This window comes from Theobroma umbraticum, unplaced genomic scaffold (assembly GCF_002168275.2).
Source record: "Theobroma umbraticum cultivar Fairchild unplaced genomic scaffold, ASM216827v3 scaffold_147.0, whole genome shotgun sequence".
Taxonomy (NCBI): Eukaryota; Viridiplantae; Streptophyta; class Magnoliopsida; order Malvales; family Malvaceae; genus Theobroma; species Theobroma umbraticum.
The window spans coordinates 6,047,238-6,068,604 of record NW_018397259.1 but is presented as its reverse complement, the minus strand read 5'-3'; the positions used below and the strand labels follow the sequence as shown (position 1 = coordinate 6,068,604).

At 35.1% G+C, this 21,367-nt stretch overlaps 2 protein-coding genes across 2 annotated transcripts; one reads left to right on the top strand and one right to left on the bottom strand.

The window, feature by feature from the left end:
• Nucleotides 1-6: 6 nt before the first annotated feature.
• Nucleotides 7-4,876, top strand: LOC110415805 (protein NUCLEAR FUSION DEFECTIVE 4-like). Its single transcript, XM_021427535.2, is given in 6 exon segments — nt 7-359; nt 2,418-2,730; nt 2,733-2,816; nt 2,819-3,160; nt 3,163-3,307; nt 3,796-4,876. Coding segments are annotated over 6 exon segments (1,668 nt in total). The 5' UTR covers nt 7-50; the 3' UTR covers nt 4,271-4,876.
• A 14,463-nt stretch (nt 4,877-19,339) lies between these two features.
• On the bottom strand, nt 19,340-21,258 carry LOC110415684 (Nucleotide/sugar transporter family protein). The gene has a single exon (XM_021427377.2). It carries the CDS (start codon nt 20,737-20,739, stop codon nt 19,468-19,470), a length of 1,272 nt encoding a protein of 423 aa, XP_021283052.1. The 5' UTR covers nt 20,740-21,258; the 3' UTR covers nt 19,340-19,467.
• Between the last annotated feature and the right edge of the window lie 109 nt (nt 21,259-21,367).

The following is a 21,367-nucleotide window of genomic DNA, read 5'->3' as shown; positions in this document are numbered from 1 at the left end:
TCTCTCTTTCTCATCTTCCTTTTGTTCCTGGTAAAGTGAAGTATTTTGCAATGGTAGGACAATCAAGAAAATGGATGATGCTAATAGCAACAACATGGGTACAGGCTTTTACGGGGACAAACTTTGACTTCTCATCGTACTCTTCAACGTTGAAAACAGTTCTTGGGATATCTCAGGTGCAGCTGAATTATTTGTCTGTAGCTTCAGATATGGGGAAGGCATTTGGTTGGTGTTCTGGGGTGTCTCTCATGTATTTGCCAGTGTGGGTTGTCATGTTCATGGCTGCTTTCTTGGGGCTTTTTGGCTATGGTGTTCAATGGTTTGTCATTAAACAAGTTATTACCCTACCTTATTTCCTGGTAAGTTCTCATTCTTTGAAGACTTTATGATTCTATTAAGGAGTGGAAATGTTATGAGAAATTGAAAAATGCATCTTGTTTTCTTTGTTTTAACTTGAATCTATACTTCTTCAGATTCCCTGGTTTCTCCTTTCTGGAATTGTTGCTCTGTCTTTCCTGAATTTTGGGTTGTTTTTTTTTTCTGGCCCTTTGCTTTTAATTTTTCTTGTCTATTCAGTCTCCTGCTTTCCTGCAAAACCATCAAAGTCCTTCAAGCTTTTATGTTTTTTTTTTCCTTTGTCCAAGGGATAAGTGTGGTTTGCAATGTCCAAGTCCTTTTCGTTTTCTTCTCTTTTTCAATTTTTTCCTTGTCTAGTTTCTTCCTTTGACAAAATTAAAGTAGTGAACCTCACTCCTCCACAACAAACCAAACATAACCACAACCTGACGTTGGCTTGGTAAATGGCAAGTGAAACGACCACATCTGAGTCAATTAGGTGCGGGACTGTTGCTGGTTGTTGAAGTAAAGAATGACTTTCAAAATGTCCACATTAGTTATTATGAGGAAGCAATTCCAATATCAAGATGATAATTATCACTTTCGGGACCTTTTTTTTGCCCTCAATTGCTTTTCTTAGCTAATTTTTGTTAGAATCAAATACTTCAGTTATACAAATGAGACAAATTGCATGAGAGCAGTCCAATTCTTTTGGTTAAACTTTCATTGATTACTTCATTAAGTTTAATCTTTGTTAATTAGATAATCCTAGAAGCAATCACCAAAGAGTCACCTATTAGCTTTTACTACACATTTTGGTCGGTAAAGAATATTTGCATAATTTGGTTATTCAAAGTTCACTTTTGGGTGAAAATTTCTCAAAAGAATATCTCAAACAAGGGTAGTTTTGATTTTCAAGACATTTTTTCATTGAAGGAAAGTTAGGATTTTGTTGTAATGTGACAAAGATTGAGTAGAAAACTTGTTTCTGGTAAAGGTAATACGGGATTTTATGTTGAACCACTCTGTTTGTTATATCAGATCAACCAACGTTTGTTATTGATGGATTAGTTAGTCCATATATGATGGGATTGAAAACCACCAGTGAATTTTTTTATTTTGGATCACTGTCGGCCAGGCAACCTTCCATTCCAACCTACCATTCTCGCATTGACAGAATGGGGTCATCTCCTAAACTCCAGGAGTTGCCTTCAACTTGATACAATTTATTTCAACAAACAGCTTATGCTAGAAAGTTACTGCAATGCCTTTTTTATTGAAGTTAAACTTTCTTCATGTTTAACATGAAATGCGAAATTTACATTGTATAAATAGGAAATGAGTTAAACAGGATGACTATAAATCCCTCGTTGCCTATGAATAAAATTACTTCTGTTCCATTGCATAAAAGGCCCTTGAGGTTGTTGCTATGTCTACATCCTCTCTTATTTGCAGACACAACCACAAGAAAGGACCAAAGAGGTCAAATCCTGGTCTGCAACAACCCTCATTCCTTAAGGAAAGATACTTGACCATTGAGCCAAAACTTACAATTCTATACTGACTTTACCGAATGCTTTAGTTTCTTTTTTCGATTAGAAAAAAAATTCTACTGAATCCATTACTTGAAATATTTGGTACCTATCTGTCTGCTCATTCTTGTAAATCAATGGCTACTACACACTTTTTGCTAATATATTCAACAGAATCTAAGTTTAGTTCCTCTTCAGTTATTAAAAGGTTAGGTTCACCGGGGGAGTTTGGTATTTCTAAGCTAGGCGTTGTTGGACGTTTAAGCTCTTGTATAAAGCTATGACCTGACTGTCAATTTTGGTCATTAACAATATGAATTGGCTTATCAAAAAAAAAAAAAAAGGTTGGGTCACCTATACCTTTCCCTGTTACCCCCCCTGCCCTCTTTTCTATCTAAATGCCTGCACATAAACCAATATTACAAGGAGTTGATGGATAATACCCCGGTCCGGAATTAGGGAAACAAATGCTTGAGTAAACGCTTTTGATTAGTACTGAACCACCATTCCACTGTAAACTAATTATGTTTTAATATGAATTCATGGCAGGTATTTCTTCTGTGTTTGGTAGCTGGTTGTAGCATTTGTTGGTTCAACACAGTATGCTTTGTTTTATGCATCCGAAATTTCCCAACCAACAGGGCACTTGCTTTGTCCCTTACCATCAGTTTCAATGGTGTAAGTGCTGCACTTTACACTCTAATTGCCAATGCAATAAACCCTGATGATGACACCCTCTATCTCTTCTTAAATGCACTTGTACCTCTCCTTGCATCTAGCTTAGCTCTCATCCCAATCCTCCGCCAACCCCTCTTGCAGCTTCTCTCCACTGATGCTGTTAGTCGGGACTCCTTCATTTTCATTTCCTCAATGTTTTAGCTGTTATCACTGGCCTATATCTTCTCCTTTTAAATTCACTTTCATCAGAAGCATTAAGGGCACGCATTCTTTGGTGGGTGCCTTAATCCTATTGCTCCTACCTTTGTGTTTACCTGGCATTGTCTGTGGTAGGAACTGGGCTCGTCACAATATCCATTCCAGCTTTTGTCTTGATGGCTCAACCTTCAGCTTGGTTGACCCTGATGACCTAGAGCTCCATAAGGAGTTGATTGGAAGTGATTACAATAATAGCTTGAGTTTCAGTAATTCATTTTGTGTAACAAACAGAGAAGGGTTCTTCAAGAAGGTAATGGAGAAAGGCAGGTTAACAGTGCTAGGTGAGGAACACCCTGCAAGATTGCTAGTGCACCGGTGGGATTTCTGGCTATATTATGTGGCCTACTTCTGTGGAGGACAATAGGGCTGGTATATAGCAATAATCTAGGGCAGATTGCGCAATCACTTGGATTCTACTCTCAGATTAGCACGGTTGTGACTCTCTACTCCTCTTTCTCATTCTTTGGTCGTTTGCTCTCAGCTGCCCCAGATTTCCTGCGTGAGTATGTATTTACTGCAAATAGTAGTGTATGTGTGTGTGTGTGTGTGTGTGTGTGTGCTATTTACAAGAATGCATCGACATCAAAGAATAAGCGCCATTTTATTACCCGTAAAAATTCATTAAATATAGGAAAGGCATATTCATTAAATAGAGGAAAGGCATCTCTGGCATTGCATCCCTTTGCATGGACAGTGCCCTTACTCTTTTAGTTGACCACTAAGTCCGTTGTTAGACTTCAATATATAGTCATTCAATATCTTAGAACTTGGGAGCAAATCTGTATTGAAGTTGCTTCATAATTGGAGAATGAATTCTAATGTATAGCCTTTTTAGAGTTCTCTAATCTTGCGGTTGGCCACAAAGGCCATTTTTAGAATTCCTACAGGGAGAATTTTGGAATATTAAAATTTTAAATTGACTTCCATAGTTCCATGTAGACTTTTTTACCTCACAAAATGATCACGAGCTAAAATGTCTTTCCAATTGCAGCAAAGTGTACTTTGTCAGGACTGGGTGGCTAGCAGTCGCCCTGGTGCCCACACCATTAGCCTTCTTTTTACTTGCTGCATCAGGTAGTGAGGTGGCATTGCATGCTGGCACAGCCATGATTGGATTAAGCTCCGGTTTCGTATTTTCAGCGGCAGTGTCCATCACATCAGAGCTATTTGGGCCTAATAGTGCCAGTGTCAACCACAACATCCTCATTACTAACATTCCCATCGGCTCACTCCTCTATGGTCTCCTTGCAGCTTTAGTATATGATTCCAATGTGAAAAGTTCCTCCCAGGAAAACTCGTTAGGGGAAGCAATGGTGTGCATGGGTAGGGACTGCTATCAGAAGACATTCATATACTGGGGTTGCATTTCCTTGTTAGGCCTAATCTCAAGCTTTCTGCTTTTCTTAAGAACCAAGCCTGCTTATGACCACTTTGAAAGGAATAGAAGTCGAGCACAGTATTCATAGACTATAAACTAAATTCCCCTTTCCCCTCTCTCTATTTTCCTTTCATAGGATCTCCTATTTGCTATACACTTGAAAGGGTATAAGGATTCCCAAGAAAATTGGGAAAAGCAGAAGTGACAAATGATTCATTGAATCATATATACAACAAACAGAATGTCTGTCCCCCTCAGACCAGGGGGACAAATGTTTCTAAGGAACTACAGAATGGTAAGGCAAAAAAATGGTTAGAATTTGATATTGTTATGACTTGTGGATTGTAAATTTAAAGGGAGACTACAATTTAGCTAGTTTCAACTGGTCATGGCTGAAGCATTGGCTATTACCATTATCTTGTTGCTCAATTGACACATCTAATCTACAGAAAGTTGCTAAGACTGCAAATGACTTAAGGAAAACTTTACAAGTTCACTTCTTTTTTATTTTTTTAAATTAGTAACACCAAATTTGCTGCTAGACTATCATTCATTATTGAATTTTGTTATTGTACTTCAATTGTTTCAAATTTTACTATCATGCTTTTATTTTAGCTAATTTTTATATTATTTGTAACTACAAACACAAAATTACTATACGAGAAGTCTCCTCGCAACCCCGAAATTTGCAATCAAGATTCATTATTTCTACTTTTATACAAAACGGGCGCAATGAGAATTGAGTTTGCTTTTTGTAACTAAATCCTAGAGTGAGAACAATGAACATTATTTAAATCTTCATACACACTTAAGATGTGTCCTTTATATACAAATGTAATATTTTTGTTTGTATGATTCACAAGCATTAGTAAACTATTGAAATTAAACTCTTTAATGTACCCCAAAAACCCTCTCCTATTCAAAAACAGTATCTATAGAATATGTGCTGCACAAACCAAACAAAAAAAAAAAAAAGAACAGGCAGCAACCCAGAAAAGCATGGATAATGGATAAAAAATTATCCAACCAGCTCTTACCACGTAGAACTGTATTTAAACGACCCCAGAAGCATAGGGACAGAAGCAGAGCATCCCTGCCAACATCAACCCATACAACCAGTACTCAGAAACACAATCAGACCTACACAGAATCAGGATGGATTCATCACAGCCACCGTCAAAAGCAAACAGCGGGTGAAGACTAACAGGGAAATGCAGGCAGCTTATCAACAGGATCAAATCAGATTCTCCAAGGAAACACCCTGCACACATAAACAGAAGCAGAAGGAAAACAGAAAAGAAAAAATCAATCGGAGGTCAATAATCTAGTTGAAAACCGTCAGAAGCTGCTGAGCCCTGTTAACGCCTGCCTTTGTCAGTCCGTCCGCAATGTGATTAGCCTTGTGGCCTTGGCATTTGTGGCAAATCTGAAGCAGTCTGCAATGGTGCCATTCTCTCCAAGCCACTTAGCTCTGACCCACGCTCCCGTAAGATCAGTGACTTGCAGAGGATCCCACACCTGACCGCGAAGATTGACCTCGTTTCTGTGTAACCAGATTAACCACTACCAATTGCCAGAAAGAAAAAAACAAACCCTTTCTTAGAATGCCAGATGAAGAAAAACAAAAGAAAAAAGAAAACGAAAGTTAAGAGTTTAACAGGCATTTGATGATGGCCTGAGTTGTACTTGGCTACCAACCTTTATTAAACCGACTGAAATTAGGAAAATCAAAGATGTTAACGTTAAAAAATTTATAGGATGTTGATGATGGTGATTCGTGGCAGAAATTGATGAAGGCAATTAATGCAGTGACTAATAACGAAAACCAGTGGCTAAGCAAACTAATTGAGATAGTGTCGGAAAGCTTAACAAATCGCTTAGTCGAGGAACTCGTCCAGAAGAAGAAGATGATCATTGAGCGAAAGGGTATGAAACGTTGCTTTGGAACTGGAAGCAAAAGTTCTTCTGTTGAAGAAGAGAAAGAAAAGTACTTGATTAGGAAGCAAAAGAAGCAGGAGGAGACAGGTGATTGCAAGAAGAAAACGACAGGCATTGAGAAGAAACAGAAACAGAGGACGGTCAGTGAGACGAAGCAGAGAAAGAGTTTCGATCCACTCGTACAACTTACTGCATTAGGTTTAGAACCGCCTCCCGACATCCCAGAAGTATTCAAGAATCGCATTAAAAACTTAGGCGGGACTGACATAAAGTTAATTATACGGAAATTTATAAATCCTACTGATCAAAGTCGGGATTGGGGCACAATCATTTGTCTATTACAGTGAAACAAGTCAGAAGTAAGTTTTTGAATGCAGTTAGAGGAGGAAATATTCATGAATCATGGAGGAAAAGATGTTATATATGTTGGTAGAACCATTAGGTTCCTATTCTCACTGATATGCAAGTGATTGATTTCTTGAAATCTTATATATAGCAAGGGTTTACTTATTTCTTGACTATGGAGTTATCTTTAAAATAAGTAAGGGTTTACATAACAAGCTACTATAAATAAAAGGGTGGAGGCAAAGGAGCTACTGGAGGTAATTTCTTCTAGAATTAAAATTTCTCTTTAGAAATTATTTGTAATTGATTATGTTTGAGATAATTAAATATTGCATTTGAATGTGGATTTGTCATAGTTTCTATGGTTTAATTAAGTTGTATTTGTCATCGGTTTGCACTCAGCACATCTTCATAATTCGTAATAGGATATTATAGTTTGAATTTGATGTTAAAAGAATAAGACAAATAATTAAATCGTGATTGATTACTAATAATGGAGTAATTTTTTTTTTTCATTAGTTATACAGAGATGCATGCCCATGTAATCTTTGTTTACACTAGACATGCACGAAATTTAATCAACAAATTAATCTATAAATACAGCCTAATTGAGGACAATTATGCAATAATTAAGTAGTAGTAAGTGAAGAGATTAAGTATTTGTAAGGCATCATATCCTTAATTATAGTAATTAGCAAAGTTTTCATATAGAAATTTTTTAGTTTTCTCATCTTCTTATCTTCTTCTTTTTCTTCTCATACAAGGAATTACACTTAAGCTTGCTTAATTCTATATTGTGGTTTGATTGCTTTCACTCTCAGGTTGTAACAGATAGACCATAATGGATCAGAAGGTGATTCTTATGCTTGTCTTGGCAGTTATTGGGGTGATGTTGTTGACATCCATCGTCTGGTCATTTTTGGAAGGCTATAAACAGAGGAAGAGGTCTCAGGCAGCAGCTCCTCCGACATCAGCTTGAGCCTATATTATTATGTTCTTCACCTTTCTCTTTATGGAGGAAAGAGACTTGATTGGTTGTGTTTGTTTAGAGAGAGATGTCGTGTTGTTCCTTTAGACCTTAGTTCATGATATGTTAAAAATTTTCAAATTTTTTTGTTTCAGTGGAAATTAGTAACATCAGAAAAGAAATAAAGTATTTTAATTAAATATTTTAAAAGATTTTGTTAGCATTTTTTTTTTTGGTAATTGATTGCCAGTTTATATTATTTGCATTGAAATGTCAGAAAGTAAAAAAACAAAAGGTCTACTACAAAGGTGTTAATGGGTCGGACTTGGTCGGGCCAAGCTCGGTTTGACTCTTTAAAATGTTGGAGTCGAGCTCAGTCCGGACCTAATTCGATTTATCCATTTGAAGTTGATTAATTTAAATTTATTAATAAAGTGATAAAACTAATTTTTAGAATTAAAATTAACTAAAATTATTTTATTAATATTATAATATTTCAGGTCGAGCTAAGCTTGGGCTTAAAATATCATGTCCAAGGCCTAACTTGAGTTGGCCGCCAAGCCTATACACCAAATACAAAAATCTGAATTGAAAAACCACCTAAGAAAAATATAGGCTTAAATAGTAAAAAGCCCCTAAGTTATGGCCATTGTTTAAACTAAACCCTTACATAACGTTTGTTTGACATTTCCTTTTCATTCTTGAGGAACATTTGGTTGTCAAGTGTCTCAAGAAATAGTCATCCCCTGTAATCTTTATTCTCTAAAATCACGATTTAGGTAATCTTTTATTGTACAAAAATGAACTCTTAATTTTTAATTTATAACCAAACAAGCCCTTAACTAAATGAAAAATTAACCATCATTATATCTAATATATTAATTGACATTTTCTGTTCTTGTGGCATATTACGTGTTTGATAATGTGACCACGTGACAAAACCTAGAACTGCTGCCTCGTCATCACTCATCTACTGCAGCCATTTACTGACATCGAAATTACACAAAAAAAGAAGAAGCTTATTTCCAATTCCTCTCTTTATACTCTTTCCTTTAATCATAGTATTTTTTTCAAAAATCCTCTAATGATCTCTATAAATCTCCAAAATATATATATATATTAACGATCTGAAAAGCTTAGGTCTAGGTTTCATTTTTGAGATTTGGTGAAAATCAATCATCGAAAATGTGGCAAGAAGAGAGAGAAGATGAAGATTGGAAAAAAAAAAAAGAAAAAGGAAGGAAAAAGAGAGGTTTTTTTTTTTTTTTAAATTTCAAAGACAGATCATATAATCAAGTAGCATTAATCATATGCTACGTGAATAGAAAATGTCAATTGGTGCCAAATCTGATGGTAATTATTTTTTTGTCAAGATTAAGGGTTTATTTGGATACAAATAAAAAAAATAAAAACTCATTTAAATATAATAAAAGATTAAGGACTTATTTGAAAATGACCCTAACTTGCAAACATTTTTACTGTTTAGGCTAAAAAATATAAAGAGCTTGTATGCTTACTCTCTATTAATCTAAATAATTGTTGCGTGCATTCCCATATATATGGAATATCTTATACCTTTAATTAACTTTAATAATTGGCCCATAAACAATAATTTTAATAATTAGTCACTAAACATGCATATATAGAAATTAATATAGGTATTTATTGTAGAAGCACGTAAAATGGGGATGAATGCTTAATTTTTTTAATCTAATAGTAATTATGTATCAATCATATAGTACCAAACAATAAAATTTTGCTTAAATGTTGGCAAGTAATTAAGCTGTCTCTATTTCCCTTCCTTAAACTTGGACTAATTGATGAAGAGCAATTTATAATAATTAAAAGTGATGAATTTCCTCTGTTATGTATCCCATATATGTATATAATTGACCTAATTTATTAATAGAGAAAGGGATCACTCTCTCCCTAAAGATGCCCTAACTTGTGAAGTAGACCCTAACATAAGTGTTAATTTACCTATTTTCTTGACCATTACGTTTAGACTCTTTTCAACCGTAAACTAGTATAAATAGAGGGTTGGATGCAAGACAGGCTATCACACACCAATATAGCCTTGGACGCCCCTTTGGAAGATTCTCAAGTTCCCAAGTGTACTTCGAAATTTGAAGGTTATTCTTTCAAGCTAGATAGGGTAACAATCTGATCCCTTTGGTTCTCTCATGTTCAAATGTGTAGCTTTAACCGATGAATGGCAATTGCTTAATTTGTAGGTTGTTCATATTCTTTTTCAAGCAAATATAAATTTTAACATACTTTATGTACGTTAAATCAAGTCTTTTTTTTCTTTTTCTTTTGGTTTTTTTTTTATATATTGACTGCTCTCAAACTTTGATTCTCAATTTGTCAATGCAGACATAATGGTGCCTGCCCTAGCCATTGTGGGATTTGTCGTGGGGGTCCTATTGCTGGCCATTGTTGCCGTCATTGTGTACACACCATGTCTCGTTGACGACAGAGAGCAAGAAGCGTGACAGAAAGCAAGAAACGAACCCGGCAGGGTAAACGCAGTAGCTAAACCATAGGAAGAAGAAGAAGAAAAAGAAGAATGGTCTCCAGCTTCCTTTGATGAATCTATTTAGTATTATCTTTTATGAAAAAAGGGTACATTTTATATATAGGCTAATTAGCTAGCTATAATTTTTCTTTTTCTTGTCTCTAATTTAATTTGTAAAAAAGAACAGTTTCGAAGGTTTTTTTTTATATATGGAAAGAAATCTTTTATATATTGTATATAGTGAAGAATTAACATGTATATAATATGACAACATTAAAGTATTTATTTAATAGACAGGTTATTTTGTTAAGTTGAGTTTTTGTGAGAAAAAAACCATGACCAATTAATTACTAATAATTAATGAAGCAAATCTTTTATTAATTAATTATATATTTTAATTATTTGATATAGCTTTTATATGATTGCCCTAGTCAGCATCCTTCACCTTTTAAATCAACGTTGGGGCCAAGCCATATGAAAGGCCATGAGGCTCACTCACAAGGGCGTGTCCACGTGATACGGTGGTACAGGAAATATATTATATATTATATTTTGTTATTTGCTCAACAATAATTGCTTGAAATTGTGATGATCATCACTCGAAAATAGAGTTGATCTCCTTCAACTGACTTTGGATTTTTGGCGGAAAATAGTAATTTGGAAGAATTAATTATTACAGTATTTACAACATTTTCCCCTTTCACTCAAAGAGTACAAAGTAATAATGTGTTGAATTCGACTCAAGAGTTATAATGGGTTGGCCACAAAAAACCTTAATATTGAATGCACTTATGGAAGTTGGATCCATATCTTTTAATCATACTCTAGCAGAGTGGATGTTCTTCGCTTGGTGGTGAATTAATGACTACCATTTGATCTCTCACCAGTTTATGCTTTTTACTTGTTTCCATCTGCTACTCATGACTGTACGGATGAATTCTGTGTTTTTCTGATAATGCTGTTTCATCTGATGTGAATGAATGCTCTTTGTGGTTGATAACTGTGGTTTATAATTTGCATGCTGACTCTGGTATTCTGATATCCTGCTCCCTTGGCTGCTATGTTGCTCCTGGTTGCTTTCTGGGTTTTTATCTGTCTGCACCTGGCTGCGTCTCTTTCATTTCTTGGCCGCCTTAATACGCCCGTCCGAGGTTCCCTGGTAACCTGACATTTTATTTTCTGGACTTCTCTATTATAATTTGCATGCACTATATCACTGCTATCCTGCCTATGGGTCTATGTTGCTCTGCCCTTCCAAGAGATTCTGGGGATTAATCTTCATCACAAACTGAATGGGAGCACAAACAATCTGATACTTAATTTAATACCTGTTGTATTTGTTATAGGCTTTAGAGCTTGTCTCATCCCTTCTCCAGGTGACATGTATTCCTTTATTGGGAGCTATGCCTCCCTATGTACTGATCAGATGCCACCACAGCCTATCAATAAAATCTTCCTATATGATTTACCAAAATAAATAATGTCATGAACTTGTCTATGTTTTAATCGTTACAACTTTTACTATATACATGTGTGTGTGAGTGAGAAAAATTTTATTGGGTTTTTATAATATAGATTGATTAAGTATTTTATAATTGGTATTATATTTTAATTATTTATTCATTTTGGTGCAAAATCTCTTTCAACTTTGGGTCTTTATTTTCACTTTTAGACGATTTTTATCAATTTATTTTGTAACTTACATAAAATTTTGTTCTTTGCTTTGCTAGCTGTTTGTATTAGTTTTGCATGTACTACAATTATTTCTCGTGTAAAATAATCATAAACGGAACAAAGATAAATAATTATTGTGTTAATTATCTAAAAACTAATTATAACTATTTAAGTTTTGTGATCACTTGAATTTAATTAACCTTTTTCAAATATTACCCTGCTATTGATTAGGAAAAAGGATGTGTCATCTTCTTTTCTCAAAAACCAAGGTCCTATTAATTAGAATATCTATTAAGTAATGTTTTCCTTCTTAAAAACTTGGTCTAATGATGAGCAATTTCTTCATTTATTTATTATAATAGTTAGAAGTGAACAATGTCCTCTATTAGGTATCTAATTATTTACTTAAGCAATTAGGTCAAATTCTAAAAATATGTCCTAAATCGTGATATGGTATCCTCACACCAAAGAATTACCTATTTCCTTAAAAACAACCCTAGTTAGGTTCTTCTATAAACTAGTATAAATAGAGGGTTGGAACTCTAGGAACTAGGAAGCAGCTACTAGTACTCGCTTGGGCGTTCCATACTTTGCAGAATTCCTCAAAGTTTGGCCTTTGAGTTTCAAGGTTATTCTTTCTAGCAAGCATGGCTTTTATGGGTCATGTGATCACAGACATAACTGCTCATCCTTGGTCTACCATCGGGAAGATTTTCGTACTCATATTTCTGGTTTTTCTTCTGTCACTTATGTGTTGGTCATGGCGCGAGGAAGACCAAAGAAACGGAAAGCCACAAGCAGGCAACAAGCCAAAACCAGCTGCTGAACCATAGGGTTTGAACGAAGCAGACCAGCAAGAAGAAGAATAATCTCCAGCTGCTCTTGATGATACTATATATATTTATATATTATATTATCCTAATTACAGATTGATGATCAGTATATGAGCTATAGAGTAATGTTATTTGCTTATTTTTTTTCTTTATTTTTGTCTCCCTAATTTCATCTTAATAAAATTAGTGATGATTTTGAATGGAAATCCTTTATTAGAAACCAAAGCAAAGCTTGCTTATAATTTGCTGTTCTTTCTTTTAGCCAAGTGAAGATTTAATATAGAGAAGTACTACCAGCATGACAACATCAAAGCAAATTAATTGATTTAATGGATGAATTAATTCTCTAAATTGGTTTTGTTGTTAATAGGACAATTCAGTTTGATTAATATTTTAAAATTATGTTCTTTTTCTTTTTATTTTAATTGAACGCCGAATTCTTTAAGTACAATTGTAAATAAGCTTTGTTGTATAAATTATTTTGTTCCAACTTCTTCTTCTTCTTCTTCCTCTTACATTAGTAATTACACTCATTTAAATTGGCTTCCTTGTTATGGTTTAATTGCAAAAATATCCATGGTACTTTATTAGAAAATTGAGGTAAAAAGCCAACTTTTTACTTTGAATCTCGATAAGAGAATAAAGGTTTTATGTTGCATGAGATTTTAGTTAAGTAAAAATGTAAGAAATATTTGGATAAAAAATATTCCAAAATTTTGTATCTTAAATTTTATAATTGGGTACAAATATAAAAGAACTTTAAGAATAAAACAGAGGAAAATAGAAAAATAAATAAATTTTATATACTTTTGCGTTCATCATCACCATTAAGTTGAACAACTTAAAGTGAAAAATCAATAAAAAATGAATTATTTGCAAAAAGTAGATTTCATTAGAAAAAAAAAAAAACAAACCTAAAGTAATCGAAACACAAGGAAAAAAAATGAAGTAAGATTATTAAGAAAAAGGCCTTGGACTGTTAGAATCATGAGAGCCTTCAACTTTGCCTAATTAGTTTCGTGAACGGTCTTCCCATCTTTAACTTTGATCACGACAAAATCAAGCTGTGATTCAAGCTTGACACGAAACGACCAAATTTGTACTACAGCCTCTGAGTCTTGAAAATATATGCAAGCTTAAGGCTCCCTCTGATGAGCCACTTGATCAAGTGCGTTCTAGATATCTCAAGACATAGTTCTTCCAGTATAACATCCATTCCTCCATGATTCTTGAATTTTTCCTCCTCAGCTTCACTCAGAAACTTACTTCTAACTTGTTTCAAAACTGTCGTTGACAAACGATTGTGCCCCGATTCAAATTAGTAGACTCAATAAACTTTTGTATAACCAGCTTTATATCAGTTTCACCCAAGTTTTCAATGTGATTCCAGAACGCTTCTGGCATATCAGGAGGCGGTTCTAAACCTAATGTAGTAAGCTCTACGAGTGGATTGAAACTTTTTATGTCATTCTGCTTCTTCTTACTGTCTATTTTCCGTTTTTGCTTCTTGCCATCACCTGTTCTGCTTCTTTTGCTTCCTGATCAAGTTCTCTTCTTTTTCTTCTTCAAGAGAAGAACATTTGCTTCCAGTTCCAGTTCTAGTTCCAAAGTAACGTTTCATACGTTTTTTGTCTCAATGATCATCTTCTTCTTCTCGGCGGATTGCTTAGCCTCCTCTAATAAGCGATTTATAACCCCTTCCAACACTATCTCATTTAGTTTGCTTAGCTGCTGGCTTTAATTATCAGTCATTGCTTTAATCTACTCTACCAGTTGCTATCACAATTCATCACCATCAACATTCTTTAAATTTTTTAAAGTGAACATCTTTGATCTTTCCCAACCTCTTATGTTAATATCTAGCAATGTTGAATCTTAATCGTAATTCTAACGGGAATAGAATTGCTAGCTTGTAACAAAGTTTCAGCGGTTTAATAAAGCTTTGTTTTTCCTAGATAGGAAGGTTTAATAGAGCTTGGTGACCAAGTACAATTTATGGCAATCATCAATTACCTGTTAAACTCATAGGTTTCATTTTCTTTTGTTTTGTTTTTCTTCATCTCGCATTCCAAGAAAGGGTTTTTCCTTTTTCTGGCAATTGTTAGTGGTTAGTCTGCTGATGGAACGGCGAGTATGCACTCATATGGGTGAAAGGGTGTGCAAGTCTTAAGCTGTTTGTGTTAACTAATGGGAATTGCTCAGCTTTTGAATTTTCCGCACAACTCTTCTCAGCACTGATAATTCGATAAAAATGAAGTAAGACTTCCATTATTATTACCTCAGCAGAGACAATCGTCTGTCAATTGGCAACAACTCAGATCTCATAGCGCAACACCTCCTCAGATTACCCACAAATGAAGCCTCTCCTGAAATTCAAGTGTGCTTCACAACAATGGCTATGACTGTGTTTTTGAGTAGTGGTTGTATGGGGTTGATGTTGGTAGGGATGCTTTACATTTGTCCCTCCCTTTCTGGTGTTGTTTAAATACACTTCTATGTGGTGGGAGCTGGTTGGATAATTTTTGATCAATTGGAGATGCTTTTGCTGCCTGTTTTTATTTTTGTTTTGTGCAGCACATATTGTGTAAATGGTACCAGGCGGGAATGCTTATTTTTGTCACAGCATACCCGGCCTATTTTTGTAACCTGTGCAACAATAAATGAAATTCAGGGTTTTGCTTAATCTGCTGAGGGAACCATTGGCCGAGCCAAGAGGCTGGCGGGTGGCGGGTTAGTGACGGCCGCCACCCTTCAATTTTTAGTTTTTTATTATTATAAATAAAAAATTTAATATATATAATATAATTTTATTTATAATTACCTTTTAGTAACCCTTCATATAAAATCCTGATTTTCATTATTAAATGTAATTGTGAGTATGTATTCATCTGAGTCAAAGGCTACGTAAGTCTTCAACTATTTTTGTTAATTAATGGGTATGCTCAACTTTGAATTTTCTGCACAACTCTTCTTCGCATTGGTAATTTCATAAAAATGAAGAAGACTTTTATTATAATTTTTTTTCTGCAAAGCAAATTTGAGCATATATATATATATGTGTGTGTAATGTTTGGAGTATATCATGCTGTTTCAAGTCTTTAGCCTTGAATTTACGGAGAAGACTTGTTACAGCCATATGTCTACACATCCCCTGTGTGTACACCTCTTCCAACAAAGCACCCCTCGAAACGATAGCCTGTTCCTTTCTCTGCTACCGTAGCCTTAAGACTTAGCTTACCAAAGACGCCTGCAGTCCTTATACCCTGTGCATGGGCTTGAGCTGTTTCTAATGGCCGCAACACACCAAGTGATCACCCCTATGTTTTGGCATTAAATCTTCCCTGAGCTTTCTTTGCTATAAACACTGAAGCCACTATACCAGAGCACTGACACCGCCTGAGGAAACTATTGACTGTAGGGACTGGGAGCTCATGGCATACCTGAATATGTATCCAAAGAAATATTGTACTTAGATAAAACACAACTAGGAATTAATTAGTTAGGCAATCATGACAGACGAATAGCAATGTATATTTAAACAATTTTTCTTGCTTCAATTTTAACTTGTTAATCATCGTCACTTCCCTTAGCTATATGGTCTTTATGATTAATTAAATGCTACTTTAGATTATAATCAATATATATATATATTTAGCAATAGAATAATTAACTCTCTCTTCTCCTGGCTAAATTTATTAATAGAGAAAAGGGCTCACTTCTCTCTTAAAGATGTCCTAATTCGTGATATAAATCCAAACAAAAGGGTTAATTTTTTTTACCTATTTCTTGACCATCAAGACTCTTTAAAAAAAAAAGTATTAACCCTAGCTTAGCTAGGTTCCATATAAGCTACTATAAATAGAGGATTGGACGTAAGGAAGGCTACAATACCCCAGCAGCTTGGACGCTCCTGTTGAGTTTTGAAGCTTATTGTTTGTAGGTAGGGAAAACAGTCTCCCTTTTACTTTATGTACGTTAAATTAAGTCTAATCAAGTCGTTGCATTGCATTCCTTTGTTTATTCCTCCTTATAACTCTTTTCTCTTACACTTCGGTTCTGAATTTGTGATTGCAGACATAATGGGTCTGGCAGTTCCCCCTTGGGCCTTCGCAGTTGCTGTGGTCGTAGTTGTGCTATTTTTGCTTGCAATGTTGTGCTTCTCATGTTTCGAAGAAGCCGTGGCACGAAGCAAAGCAGAAGCTGCGACGGGAGACTCACACTGATCAACAATAGGATTTGGACCTAATCTTTTCATTTATATAATTGGCAGATTAGTTAATATATAAATGGGTTAATGTCATATTGTTCAGTTTTGTTTTGCTTTATGTTTTTATTCTATCTTAATTAATAAAAGGGTGAACTAAGGTCTTAGTCTATTGATGGCATATAGTTACGTATACACCATTAAATAATCTTTTATTTAGTAGTTATTGAATACGGGGAAAGTATCCGAATTTTAATTTAATGATAAGTATATATTTTTATTTAAAAAATTTGTTGGATTTCCTCAAGCAAAGATGAAAAAGAACGTTTTCTATTTTTTAAAATTGTTATTTAATCGAGTTTTTTTATATATATATTAATCATTCTTCCAACTATTTCCAGTATTTTGGTCAAGAATTGCAAATGTTATCTGTTCAATTATTCCATTTCAATTGAATGATTTTACTTTGATCTTTGCCAAATAAATAACCACTTACCTTTTAAGCAACATTTACCTTCAGTTTTGTAAGATAGCCACACATTTATATAGTTTAAATGAATGACTTTTAATTTTATAAAATAAGCTTGTACTCTTGAGATTTACAAGGAACCAATTTAAGGCAAGGATCAGGGCTAATCAGCATAGCAATCCCAATATACCTTAATCACAATGTTAGTCAACTGATGATTTCCTCCTTTCATTTTTCCCCTGTTTCTCATCATCAATCTGAGAAGTCTTAGCCAGAAAATCCAAAATATAATGCCCAGCATCCAGAAGATTGTAAGCACATTCACTGTCTGCAGTTGCATAGTCCACTACTCTATAGATATTGCAAAATTCTGCAGGAAAGATCAATTTTGCTCAACACTATACTCACTGTCAATCATATAATCTGAAGCCACTTAATCGATTACTTTTGACCAGTCTCAAACGAGTCTAGGACCATTATGCTCAACAAATGAATTAGGGCATACATGAATGAAGTAATTCTTTAGCTATTCAATGGCTACATACAACAGCTTGCAACCATCCACTAGTTGGTAGATCTCAACTTGCAAAACCTGAGCTAAAGTATTTATTGGCCACATTTTCACACTGCTGACTGATTTGGTGCAACAACTACATTAAAAATGATGATGACCTTTGGTTTAGGATAACTTCAGCATATCAGGACATTAAACTAACCATCCAAGGTTAGATTGTTAGCAGTTCCTTCTAAGTTGGGCATTATAATTTAATTGTAAGATACAACTGGTTGGTAAGGACAGTTTATGACAAGCACTATAGAAAGGCTTCACTTGGGATTGAGGGAGAAAGTTACCAACAATATGGGTGCCTTGTCACCATCTTTGGCAAGGAAATCCTCTTTTGCTAACAGCAAGTCAAGTCTACAGTTATCTAATGTGGGTTATTTCCACACTGAAGAAGGAGAGGACAAGACAAAGTATGTCTGCGATCTTTTTCAAGGTTATCTTAGCAGCTGCTAGATATTGCTTATCTCTATTTAATTCTTTCTTTATGCTAAATATCTGGAGTATCATGCCCCTAAAATACTTTTTTTGAAGGCATTCTCAGAATAGAGAAGTGATAAAGGGGGATTGATATCTACACACAGAATGACCAAATAAATAGAAATTCGATGAAAAAACCTGAGCGTGTTGTCACCAAAAACTTTGCAGTTTCAAATGATATTTGAAAGAAAATATGCAAGAGTAAACAGATTTACCCTTAAGTTTGCTGATCTCTTAGAGGTTAGACGTCAAGTAAGCAACATAAATTATATAAATCTCCACAAGTTCAAACAGCTGGATTATTCTTTGATAATCCACTCTAATTAGTGAGAGTGGGAGACAACTGAACCCTCACAGTTTCTGGTGTCCTTTCAAGTAGTTAGACAAACCTCTGACCAAACTACCCAACCAACACAAAGGAACCATTACCCTAAGTTAGCATTAAAGCAACAATCAAAATAAGAAGGAAAGCATGTAAGTGATAATGTTTACTAAAAATAGATGTTAGAGCTAGTTAGCAACTACAGTTATACAAAGATGAATTGTTAAAAATTAAACCTGGATACCAGTTCTAAGTCTGTAAATTTAAATAGAAGTATGCTCTCACCTCAAGTATATTATAATCTAATCTGCAAGAAGAACTTCTATTGGAAAAGGTTGATTCACTTAACTACTTTCTCAGACAACTCAACACTTCATAAGCTAGTGATAATTCAAGTTAGCAGTACATGATTATTAAAAGCATAATGCAAAATTCTATGACATCCTCAACTAGAAAAATTACTAGAAAAGTTTCAACAACCTGACTGTTTTTGCGGACAAACTGATGAAAGGTTTCTTTTAATTTAAATTCATCAGAAATCAATCGAACAAAGATTCCTCACTAACAAATCTGTAAAAATCTTAGTATTAAAAACTCCAGAAAAAAGATTTGCAAAAATGTATTCCCTTGCGGAGCTGAGAAAGCAGTAGTAAATTTCACATGTTATTGGTATTTAACCTGGTAAAAAAAACACTCTTGCAGCAGAGTCTGGGATTGACCTAAGCCACCAGAGTTTTAGGCGCATAAAAAGGGTTAAAAATCATGTCAAAAAGCAGATATTTTTGCAATTGAAACCCAAGCACAGCAAACACAAAGTAACTACATAACAGGGGAAGAGTGCAGAATTTAAGAAAGCAAAATATAGGTCATTTATTAACATTTATAACAGTGAGGGAAGAAAAGATCAAAAATGAACATATCATCCGATCAAAAGGAACAAAAAGTTAAAAACTTTGAAGAGATTACTGAACCCTTAGCTCTTCTTTTCACCTCCAGCACTCTTCTTCTTAGCTGTTGCTTGTGAATACAAGAAAGTTCCAAGTATTGCAATCCCAGATCCAAGTGCATTCAAAGGCCGGACTGGATTTCTGAACACCAAAACAGTTGACACTATAACCACAACCCTCTTCATTGTGTTCCCAACTGAAAATGTCAAAGGGCTAATTTCATCAAGTGCCTGATAAGATGATTGGTTGTATAGATGGTAAAATATTCCTGAAAGCAAGACCCATATGTAAAATGTGGATGCTTTGCCAACAGTCTCGACTGCTTTGTGATACCCTTGAACCCATTGCGACCCTTCAACAATAACCGCGACTGGAAACAGATAAAGCAGTGAGAGTATACTGATCCAACCATACAAATTCAATCCATTCACTTCCTTAAAGTTCTGCAAACTTTTCTTGGAATAAATGTTCCTTAACACAAAACCAACATTGCTAATCAAAGCACCCCATAAGCCTTGAAAATTAAAGGAAACCTCAGTAATAGCAGCTAGAGAACATCCCAAAACAATGGGAACAATGGAAAGCCAGACTTTCAAAGGGTATGTATCACCCAGAAATGAAGAGAAAACAACAGAAAACACAGGCTCTGATGATTTGATAACATGAGTGAATGAAACGGCAACCTTAGAAAACGATACACAAGCTGAAATATGGCCTATTGTGTGAAACAATGCAGGTCCAAGAAGTGCAATAATAAAAGGCTTTGTGATTTTGGGACAAGGTTGCAACTTTAAAGACCAGAGAACGAACATCCAAATGCAACCAGCGAAGAGTTGAAAAGAAGCAAGCAGCCAAGGGAATGGAAAGACATTCAATGCTTTTTTGTTGTAAATGTTAAAGACAATGTTTTGAAAGTACCAGAAACCGAACACTAGAGCAAGCTGCAAAGTTTTAGCCTTTGACTTCGCTGCTACTTCAGCTGCTTCAGCTTCTCTTTCTGGATTAGATTCAGATGCTGCAGCTGATCTGGGAATATGGGATCCAGGTTTCCTAGATGGGTTTTCATCGATATAGCTGAAAAGAGTTCTTTTGATGCCTAAACCTTGGATCTTGCCAAAAGGGTAACAATGGATTTTGTGAAAGTTGCAAACTTTGCGGCTGTGAGGGGTGGATTTGTTGAGAAAAGCAGGAGGGTAAGTGAAGGTTTTTGGGTTTTGGATCCTTTTTATGGGATAATATTGATGTGTGGATTTGGAGAAAGTGACATGAGAGGATGATATGAGATTCAAAGTATGCATTTGTTATTGCAAGAGAGAAAAAACGAGAGATTCTGCAACAAGTGAAAAGTGAAAATTGAAGGAAGATCGAAGGAAAGAGGGAGATATTTCAGTGCTTTATGGTTGGACCTAAATGGTTCTTTTAAGCTACTGTTTGGGGTTGCAAATTTTCGAACGTTTGTATTGGGTTCTGGCCATTGAATTAAAAAATCTGCAAGATTTGAGGAAACTGGAAATCTATAATATTTTAATCAACAATACAAAGAAACAGTGCCTATAATGTATTGATATTGCTCACTTAGTCCTCGTCCCGGATTCATGTTGAAAAGGGTAGGACGAGCTTGCAGTTGCACATTCTGGCTTCTTGTTGTGTGGCCTATCAAGCGGCTTTGGCCTGGGGTCTATTCTTATGAAACCTTGGATTTGCCTATCGTACCAAACCGAAAAAGCATCTTATTCTTAGCGGTAAGGCACGTGAGGACTAGGTGTGCTACTCGCATCTGCCAGTTGCAACTTCCTCAAGCTACTATCAGTACTTTCAATGGCACCTTTATGCAGTTATGCAAAGGCTTGATTCAAGGAAGTTGCTTCAGCCTTCAGTCAGGAGGGACCTCTAATCATCAGTAAGGAATGATAGGACTCCATCATC

Coding starts and splice junctions, on each gene's coding strand:
- LOC110415684 (XM_021427377.2), bottom strand. CDS start 20,739: ATGCATACTTTGAATCTCATATCATCCTCTCATGTCACTTTCTCCAAA.